A 10,727-nucleotide genomic window follows, 5' to 3' on the forward strand; every position below is an offset into this window, starting at 1 on the left:
TTATTACTCTTGGGTGCTTGGTGCCCTTAAGCTTGTTTATCTTGGGTGCTTGGGCCCCCTAGTTGGTTGGTGGTGTTCGGAGCTCAATCATTATGGTGTAAAGCTCCGGGAAAGCGTCGGGGTCTCCAATTAGGTTGTGGAGATCGCCCCGAGCATTTTGACGGGTACCGGTGACCGCCCCAAGGGTTGCCAAAGTGTACGGGTTCGGTGACCGCCCCCAAGGGTCGCCATTTGTACGGGTTCGGTGACCGTCCTCAAGGGTCCCTTAGTGGAATCACGGCATCTTGCATTGTGCGAGGGCGTGAGGAGATTACGGTGGCCCTAGTGGCTTCTTGGGGAGCATTGTGCCTCCACACCGCTCCAAACGAAGATTAGCATCCGCAAGGGTGTGAACTTCGGGATACATCGTCGTCTCCGCATGCCTCGGTTATCTCTTACCCGAGCCCCTTTACTTTTGCACTTTACTTTGTGATAGTCATATTGTTCTTTGTCATATATCTTGCTATCACATAGTTGCTTATATTGCTTAGCATAAGTTGTTGGTGCACATAGGTGAGCCTAGTTGTTTTAGGTTTTGTGCTTGACAAATTAACCGCTAGGTTTATTCCGTATTTGTTCAAGCCTAAACCGTAATTATTTTAAAACGCCTATTCACCCGCCCCTCTAGGCGACATCCTCGATCTTTCACTAACTATACGTGGCAGTAAGATGGGCGAAACTCTGTATACGAGAAAATTTAAAGCTAGAAATTCATTCAAGGTGGAGACGAGCAAATTGTATGGCAGTAGTATCTTTGAGTATAATCCCTAATAGTCATGTCGTTTTCTTTCTCTTTCTCCTTGGATTCCTGCATATATTTAGATAAATTATTTACTAATAGTTTTGTGTTAGTGGATTAGGTTGCATTGTCTTCTTTACACTGGGATGAACGAAGTACTTTATATCATCCAACAAAATACTAATTAAGATCATGCGTGCACAAATAAAATTGAGCGTATAAGGTAAGGTGGTTCCATAGTTACATTACATGAGTCCGTCTTCTACTGTTTTCTCTTTCTTTTATTTTCACTCTTCTTTTCTCCTTAGTTTGTTGGTCTCTTTTGACACACTTACATCCCACACCAACACGCGGGGCATTGTCTAGTTAAACTTAGTTAGGCTAGTCACAGTGGGAACTAGTGAGTTATGTCATAGGTGTGGTAACATAGATGTCTTCGTTTATTACTTCGTATAGTCATTTTGCATTGAAAAACGCTATGTGATACTACCTCTGTCCGGGTTTATTGGTCCCCATTGTATTTTGTGCCAAATTTTGACCATAGATTAAACTAACAAAATGTTCACGCATGTCACCAAACATTATATTTTTGAAAACTATGTTCAAATACGAATCCAATGAGATAATTTTTTTGACATGCATTAACATTCTGGTAGTTAAATCTTTAGTCAAAATTTGGCACAAACTACAAAGGGGACCTATAAACCAGGACGAAGGTAGTAGTAAGATATGAGGTTACTCTATTTATCTCTCTTATCTTTAATTACTTGCCACATTACATTTTCTGCTTATGTAGCATGCATGTTACTATCTATGTTACTCCAACCATGACCAACCTTAACTGGAGAGCTGAGGTAGAAATACGCGCTGTCTGAAAAGAGTAAAATACATTGGAGGTCCTAAAAGTATTCCAAGTGTGTCAAGTAGGTCCTCAAAGTTTGAAATCGTTCACCGCGGGTCCTATATATGTATTTTACCCGTGATTTTTAGGACCTATTTGACACACTTGAAATACTTTTAGGACCCGCGGTGAACAACTTACACACATTTAAGACCCACGGTGAACGATTTCAAACTTTTAAGGCCTACTCCTTTTTTTAATAATATAAGGGAAATGATTCCCTTCAACCGATCGATCTTGTGCGAGCGTCCGCCGCCTCCATGTCCATCGGATGGACTTTTAATCATACGGTCAGAGCCAAATCTTCCGTACCAATGTTCTGCAACTGGTCCATTGTTTCAGAAAGAGGTTCTGCAACTATCCTCTCTTGTAGCAAACCGACTAAGGGCTAGATCCCATAAGACAGCCTATGTTGCAAGAAAATCCTGCAACACGACCCATGTTGAAAAAAAATATCTGCAACACGATCCATGTTGCAAAATAATAATTTTGCAACACAACCTATGTTAACAAAAACCGCAACATAACCTTTGTTGCGAATGTCTCCACAACAAGACATCTGTTGCAAAGTAGATGGAGACGTTTGGCTTATCGGTTGTGTCAGGGGCTTGTGAGGCGGCGGAGGCTGACGCGTAGCTGCCCCATAATATAAGAACGTTTAGATCACTGTAAACACTCTTATATTTATTCGGAGGGATAATTAACACACTTGAAATACTAATGCGCCCAAGGGCATCCCTAAAAAAAACACACTTGAAATACTTCTAATGCCTTTAGTGTATTTTATTCGTGTGGAAATCTCCACGCCGGAGAGCCCAAAGCGCTCCCCAACAACCTCTACCGTCAACGTGTTCCGTTCCATCTCCCTCAGAATACCGCGACTATAGCCATCTACCCCTGGCTGCAACCAAAAACTCGTTCTCCTCCAGCTGTTGCCACCGCACCTACGCATCTCCTCCCCTTCTCTTCTCGGGGACTGACTCCCGGAACCAGTAAACGAGAGCCCGCCGAGAAGAGGAGGCGGCGGCCGCGGGTGCGTACTGGCCGGCCGGCCGGCTGCCCACGGTCCCATCGCCTCGTCGGACGAACAGCGCATCTGCCTCCTCGCCCGGCGGCCGCGTTCCCGGCGGGATAACGATGCAGGGCGGAGGCGTCTCCGGATTCCGTAAGCTCCCACCTCGGGTTCACCCCCGCCCCACAAATCGTCTTTCTCGATTCAACTGGCGTGTTCTGATCGCCTGATCGGAACGGCCCCGTTTTGTTCGCAGATAACGCGCCGGTGACGCGGGCGATCGTCCTCGCCAGCGGCCTCCTCTCTGTCGTCTTCAGTGTGAACCGCCGAGCCCGCGCCCTCGGCCTCTCCTACCAGGTCAGTTGGTAGCCTCAGTCAGCCGCCGAATCTTGACTAGTTCTGGTCCCTTAGACGCGACGTGATGCTCTTGGGCGTGAATCCGTTGGTTAGGCCCGGCTTAGGAGCTCTGAAATATATACCCCTGTGAACATTTTACAGGGGCGGTCCGGTGTTCTACTAGCCACCAACGAAACTCTTGAATACATTTTCGGTTGTTAAAGTTCTTTTTTGATGAACTGCCATTCAGTGACAGCTACAGGGAAGTAGAGATTGGATGCCAACTGAACATACTGCTGCCCTCATGCTAGTTCTAGTCTGCCAGGCGGTCTAGATGACCTTCTCTCGTCGTCCATGAACTCGCTCTCATCACCGTCTCACCGCCACTTCACGGCTTGCTGCCGTAGGGCCCACTCTCGTCGCAGCCAAGCGTCATGAGTTCACTGCCGCCGCCACCATAGAGCTCACTCCCATGGTCATCGCCGCTGTTGCTAGCTCTTTCGCATTGTCTCGCCTCTATCTCCCGCCGGTCATCAACTTTCATCGGAAAATAAGTGTGGCCCATTGAGGTCTATAACATTTCTCAGGTGTAAGTGGCCCAGGAATGGTATAATACTGGTATTTAAGGAAACTAAAACGGACATCCAAGCAAGTTTTTCAGCCTTGCTTGGAAAAACTTTGGGCTCCGAATTTTACACTAGTAATCGGACACAAAAGTTTGGTCATAAGTGGAGTGGCTAGGATTGATCGCCCGTGTGTCCATTTGGGTGGATGGGTGTCTAAGCGTCGAATTGGTGGTGTTCTTTGTGGTAAGAACTATAGGTGTTGGCGTGCCTGTTGTGCTTGCCTTAGTCTGGCATTCGAGAATTGGTTGGTAGATTCTGCTGGTATGCTAGGGCAGGGGTGTTCAAATCTGGATTAAAATTAAACCGTGGAACTGCAGAGTGCTGTAGTTCATTTCCCTTTGTTAGCTTGCTGTAGTCCATTTCCCTTTTTTAGCTCCAACCACACCGGTGGAACTAGTACAAAAGAATGTCCTGTGTTGTGTGCCACAGCAATATGAATCCTTACTGGGCTGGAGGCCTATGTTCCGTGCCACAGTAGCATGAATCCTTGGTGGGCTGGGCTTTGGATTAAGGCGTTTCTACTGGGACATTCCAATACATGGTTGTACCTTTTTCGTTTTCCTTCATGACAATAACTTTAGTTTCTATCCTGATGCTGCACTGGAGCTATACCGATGAGGCGACGACCGGTTCCCATACTTACATGGCTTGTACACAAATCAGTAGGAATAATTGGCTATTGGTACTTTAGTGAGTAGAGGCATCCCATGTCAATAATACCTGTTAAGACCCAATTTGGACACAGTTACTCGAAAACGCAGAAATATAAAGCCACAGTAATTGGGCTGTCATGTACCCTAGAATCCTACTGGAACCAAAAACATGGGAGAACTTCAAATGTCTTATGTCAGACTTCACACATCAATTCTAGACAAAGAGAAGAAAACTTAAGGTAAGACTGGTAGTTTTCTTCTGAAATTCTTATCTGATAGTCCATTTGTTAAAGAATTTGACAGGAATCCTTATAAACTATTTCTTTGCTCCCAAGCATGTCAGGAAGTTCTCCTATAGGCATTTAAGGCATTTAACCCTCATTAATTATGGGGCATACAAGTTTCATTGAAGTACACCTATTGGAATTGCATAAGGAGCTACAGAAGGTTGTTAGCTTAGGTTTCTCAACTGTTAACTGACTGATGGGCACGATGGAACTTTCATTTACTGGAATCTGGGCACGCGTCTTCCAAATTTAATTCTGAACACTTCAACTTTAAAATTTACAGGGCATATAGCTTAAGTGTTAACAACTCTTATGGATAATCGTTAGGAAAAATGTATGGTGACAAGTTGACCAATATGACCTTTGGCGCACGATGCTACTTTCTTATGTTCCATTTTATATGTGCACCTTCGACTTTTAAACTTTTAGTGATACTAAATGCTGCAAGTCTTTCTTGGGGAACCAGGGGTGAATAGTTAAATCTCGGTAGTGATTGCATCCAAACCTGTAGCTGTCAGTGATGTTCAATTAATATTTCATTTGTCCTAGAGATCGAGCTACTAAAATTCAAAACATGTGGTCGGCTGCATATGTTCTATTACTTGGAGATTTGTTACACATATGTATGAAGTTTGAACATTTTTCTTTTATTCTTGCAGGACATCATAAAGAATTTTCGAGTTTGGAGGATATTTGCATCTCTATTTGCCTTTCAGTCAACACCAGAGTTGATGTTTGGACTCTACCTTCTGTATTATTTCCGTGTGTTTGAGAGGCAGATGGGCTCTAACAAATACTCTGTAAGTACTTGTTATTCTCTCGGGTATTTAATGAAGATAGATAAACAACATCAATAATACGGCTGAAGCAGGAGTAAATGACATTATTATGTCTCGATTTGAGAACTCAAGTCCATAAACTTTTAAGGTGGTTTAAACCTATTCTGTATGCGTTGCCTCAAATATTGTCCTAATTGACCCAAGTGAAACACTTTGGCAGTGTATAAAGAGTTAAATGTTAAGTTCTCAAGTTAACGAGTCTGTGTTATGCCCATGAAAGTTTGGGGCCATACAATGCAATTAACGTGACATGCAGATTCAGTTCAATAAGTTACATTGAAGTAGATGAAATATTTAAGCTTCTTAGTAAGAAAACTACAACACAAGTGCTTATATTTTTCAATCTGCTGTGCAGGTTTTTAGTTTATTCGCTATCGCAGTATCATTACCTCTTGAGATTCTATCTTTGGTTCTCCTGAAAGGTATGCTATTTAGATGAACTGCTGAGACTAACATCTCTAGACCCTTCTTTAAGGAAAAGAAAAAGAGCACATTGCTAATGACCTATGGGCTCTGCTACTTTATAACACTGTTACCATTCTCCTCTAGAACCTCTGTAATTAAGATGTTCTTGAGATGGCTCGTTGTACTTGCTCAAAAAGGAAATGTACAAATATTGTACTCCCTCTGTAAACAAATATAAGAAGTGACTTAAAACATTTGCATTTGTTTACAGAGGGACTAATACAGTTTACTTGATATCTAACTTCTGATAAAATGTCAGTAGACCAATTAGCAGCGTAAAGCGTCATTTAGTGCTGCAACTAGTAGATGTATCTTTGTGAGACAGAATTTTCCCATAACATATGATATTTTTGTGTGTTAAATCTAAGATTTAGGCTCTCTTTGGCTGCACTCTGCTTTGCTGTTGTATGCTGTTAATTCAAGTTAACTACAGTGAGCCTTATCTAGAGATGTTGGTTGCATGCCATCATATACAGTTAGACTATTGATTTCTTCCAAACATAGTTTCTCAATAGAAATGCTGGTGCTAGGAGGTTACACAGTAATATTATACGGCAATTAGCCGTGTAATCATGAGCATTGCTTTGTTTCACCTGTGTGATCATGAGCATTGCATATTGTGGGTATATGTCCTCGTTGAGTTCTCTGTTATCCAGTTATGAGATTATTTAGACACCCCCTTTCATGTTTTTCTTGCAGATACAAACTACATCACTGCTCTTGCATCTGGACCTTATGGCCTTATATTTGCCTCGTTTATTCCTTTTTTCCTCGACATTCCCATCACTTCACGATTTCGTATTTTTGGCGTTAATTTCAGTGACAAATCATTCATATACCTAGCTGGCCTGCAGGTTAGTTTGTATCAGAACTGAACCATTTCTATACCATTTAAATTTGAATATTAAATTACTCACCTATCCTGTTTCTCATGGCAGCTTCTTGTATCTTCTTGGAAGCGTTCCCTTATTCCTGGTATTTGTGGCCTGATTGCCGGTTCGCTCTATCGTCTCAATGTGTTTGGCATCCGCCGGAGGAAGGTTATAAGATCTCTTTTTTTTTCCTTCCCGTTTTGCACTTCTGTGTAGTCCTGTTACCTTTTTCTTTGCACGATGGACTGCTATTGACCTTTTATCTTTTTGGTTGTCATTTTTATATGGTTGATTTTCATTTTTCTGTGTAGTTCTCTGGCTTGCCTGAAATTATGCGTTATATCTTATCAGCACCATGGTAGTTCTAGCTCCTTTTCATTTAAAGAAGTTAGTGCCCCTTGGATGATACCCTTGGCTGTTGTCCATGACCCGGCTTTCCAAATTATTAGATATGCAATCAGCAAGTAATGTAATGTTGGCATAGGTTATGTCTAGGTACTGGTGTTATCAAGTAATTAAGAAAACATACAAGACAGCCAGTATGGTCCATGCTGACTAATGGTAGCAGTTGGTGTTAATTGAAGTATATTAATGCTCAAATTATTGATTAATATTGTCGGTGTTCCTTGCAATTATTTTCATATATAAATCCCTGTAGAGTGTAGATGCTCTATTTTTTATGCTTTGTTTTCTTGTTAAGTTCCTTCTCCTTTGTGCAGCTTCCACAGATTGTTGCATCATTTTTCGCAAGATTTTTTGCACCTCCTTCAGCAAGCTCATCTCGGCCGTCAAGAAGTCTTGTTGGAAATGTGCCTTCGCATACAGGCCGTACTGTTCAGGTTAGTTTGTGAAATGCTATTTTGGAAGCTTGATTTCTCCGTGCATTGATCCCTTTAGATTCTGTTCACGTGAAGGACAGCTGTCGAGTTGAACTGAGAAATTGCCTGGTTAAATATTAGCAACGCTAAAGTACCTTTATAATAACGAAAAATGTATTTGGCAACCGTGTGGCAGATTGCGAAACTGCCACACGCATCTAGCGCCGTCAGTTTCCCCCTGATCTCCTTCCTTCCCTGCACGTCCTCTTGATTTCTTTCCTTTCCCGCATGCCTCCCGATCTCCTTCCTTTTCCGCACGACCTCCCCCGATTTCTTTCCTTTCCCGCACGCCCTCCCCGATTTTATCGGGCACACCCGCTCGTGCCTTCCTAATTTTCGTAATCGTCAATTATGGCCCACGCGCCTTCCCGATTTTCAACAAAAATAATGCTTGGACTAGGATTTGATCTCTGTTCTGCAGGTAATCAACAAAGGGAGCTAACCACCTCACCGATGACACTCATTGTTCAGCAAGCTAAGGGAAATACTGTTTTTGACATGTTCGTGGTAACTTTGATCATTGGGAATAAATTTGTTGAACCCGCCCCCGGTAATTTCTGTAAATAGCACGATAACATTCACGCCATAGACCTGATAATTTAGATACAAACATCATGGTAACTTTAACCATTGGGGAAGACAAATGTGAAAAGATACTCGATAATTTATGTATAAATAGATGGTAATATACGCAGCGCACATCTGATAACTGAGGTAGAAACACCATGGTAACTTTGACCGTAGGGATTTTTTTTGAAAAGATACTCCGGCATCTTCTATGTAAATAGCACGGTAGTATACCTCCCTCCCCTGGCATTTTTATGTGTAAATAGCATGAAAACATATGCACTGCGATAACTAAACACCATGATAAGTTTTTGACCCATGAGGGGAGGGGGATTTGCTAAAACATACCCCTGATAAATTTTGTGTAAATAGCATGATATTTTAAGCATTACGGGCTTGATAGGTTACCTAGAATCACCATGATAACTTTTTGTCCCGGAAAAAAGTTGTTCAAAACATCCTCAATATTTTTTGTGTAAATAACATGATAATATAAGCACCGCATAACCGATAACTTGCAATATAAACATGATGATAACTTTTTTATCAAAGGAAACTAAGTTATTAAAAACATACACTCGCCTCGCGCGTGGGCCTCTTGGATGAACAGAACGCATGGCGTGCCACAAGAAAGTCACATAATATTTAGTGTCATGAGGGCACACGTGCTATAGGCATGATAAGTTACGCTAAAACTTCGTGGTAATTTTTAACCTATGGAAAAAGCTACCGAAACACACCCAGGTTTTTAGGTGCAAGTACCATGATAATATACGAACTGTAGACCCGGTAACTCATGTACAATCCCTCATGATAACTTTGACCGGGGGGAGGTTGATGTACATATACCCTGATAACTTATGTGTAAGTATCACGGTATTTTACACATTGAAGACCTTATAACTTGTGTACAAAACACAGTGGTAACTTTGAAGGGATGTAGTTTTTGAAACATAGATACCTGGTACATTCTATGTAAATAGCACGGTAAGTTATGCAACACAGGCCTGATAACTTGCATACAAATATCATGGTAACTTTGTCCTGAGGAGAAATCATGTGGTAGACGTGAAGAAGTGACAGTTTTCTCAGGGGTGGGTGCCCGAGATGTACGGGAGAAGCGGGTTTCTCGGGCGAGCCTACAGGGTCGTTTGGGAGGAGGCGAGGTCAAAGGACGAGGAATCGTGTGGTACTTTAAAATGAAAAAAGTAGAGGTGTGGCAGTTTTGCTTATATGGCACACGTGTGCCAAATATCACAGTCCTTATAATAAATACAAAAATGCCTGCAAGGTTAATATTTTCTTCGTCATTCTGGATTCTGAACTGGTGTTGATTGTTCATTGTTTAGACAGTGTCTGTTCACATGAAGTGCAGATGGCCACGTAAGCATATTATAACGGGCAACTTTCACCGAGTTAGATATTATTTTTGTGGTACCATTCAATCATATGTGTCGAAGATATACAGCCATTGAAGTGAACATGGACCAATTAGATATTTAACCTGAACCCAAGTATAAATAGCAGACTTGCCTGTATGGTTGATATTGTTGACAAGACTATTGATAGTTCACATCTAATGGGTTACTAGGTTTCATTTGGTATGTACAAACCATTATCTGTATTTTTTTTTCTGCACACAACACCTATTGATTGCGGGGTTACAAGACTTTAAACTTATCAATATCGAATGTCTGTGCATTTCACAAAAGGAAACCAACAACCTGATGCTATTTACGCTGGTTAATCTTTTGATCATGTTCCTTTTGCAAACAGAACCAGCCGTCTACTGGGTTTGCTCCTGTTGTGGAGCCCCCAGAGTCCTCCATTGCTATGCTGGTATCGATGGGCTTTGACAGCAATGCTGCGAGACAGGCCCTTGTGCGAGCCAGAAATGATATCAATGTAGCCACAAACATCCTACTTGAAGCGCAGTCTCATTGAGCTGACTCACCGCAACTTTGCTGATAAATATGGCGGGGTGAACTGGTTATATCTGGCCATGAATGGTTGTTCCCCGCGCATTCGACAACAGATCGGTGAACTCATGGCAGTGGTTTGGAGAAGTTGAACATGTTCCTTCCTAGTTGACAGCTTAGGAAGCCGGGAAACATTTGCTGCAGTTAATGTGGTCACATGTCAATACTAAAGAGTTTTCTCAACTCAGAGGCAATGTACCATTTCAAATTCAGCTTGTAGGATAGGTGATACATAAAAATTTCAATCATAGTGTAAAATTGTTTTGCAGCCTGAAAGCAGTTTCATTATGCACACATGAATCAGATCTAAGTTCCTCCTGCATTAGTATTATCATAATATTTACTCTAAGCTACTGATAAAGAAAAATCCCTTAATATGTGACATTGAACTACTAAAATGTCATATATTTAGTACTCCCTTCATTCCTAAATATGTGACATTGAACTACTAAAACGTCGTATATTTAGTACTCCCTTCATTCCGTACTCCCTTCATTCCTAAATATGTGACATTGAACTACTAAGACATCATAT

The 10,727-nt window shown here is 41.7% G+C and overlaps 1 protein-coding gene across 1 annotated transcript; it reads left to right on the forward strand.

Annotated features, from left to right (window-relative positions):
- Nucleotides 1-2,556: 2,556 nt before the first annotated feature.
- Nucleotides 2,557-10,503, forward strand: LOC119275827 (rhomboid-like protein 20). Its single transcript, XM_037556750.1, has 8 exons — nt 2,557-2,844; nt 2,948-3,048; nt 5,253-5,393; nt 5,788-5,854; nt 6,597-6,751; nt 6,836-6,937; nt 7,489-7,608; nt 9,991-10,503. The coding sequence occupies exons 1-8, from the start codon at nt 2,817-2,819 to the stop codon at nt 10,156-10,158; spliced, it is 882 nt and encodes a 293-aa protein (XP_037412647.1). The 5' UTR covers nt 2,557-2,816; the 3' UTR covers nt 10,159-10,503.
- Nucleotides 10,504-10,727: the final 224 nt, after the last annotated feature.

The sequence above is a fragment of the Triticum dicoccoides genome, chromosome 3B, assembly GCF_002162155.2.
Source record: "Triticum dicoccoides isolate Atlit2015 ecotype Zavitan chromosome 3B, WEW_v2.0, whole genome shotgun sequence".
NCBI lineage: Eukaryota > Viridiplantae > Streptophyta > Magnoliopsida > Poales > Poaceae > Triticum > Triticum dicoccoides.

Excerpts from the sequence above, each read along its gene's own strand:
- LOC119275827 (XM_037556750.1), top strand. The coding sequence starts at position 2,817 with ATGCAGGGCGGAGGCGTCTCCGGATTCC. Across the intron at positions 5,855-6,596 it reads ATCTTTGGTTCTCCTGAAAG|ATACAAACTACATCACTGCT; the intron begins GTATGCTATTTA and ends TTTTTCTTGCAG. Across the intron at positions 7,609-9,990 it reads ATACAGGCCGTACTGTTCAG|AACCAGCCGTCTACTGGGTT; the intron begins GTTAGTTTGTGA and ends TTTTGCAAACAG.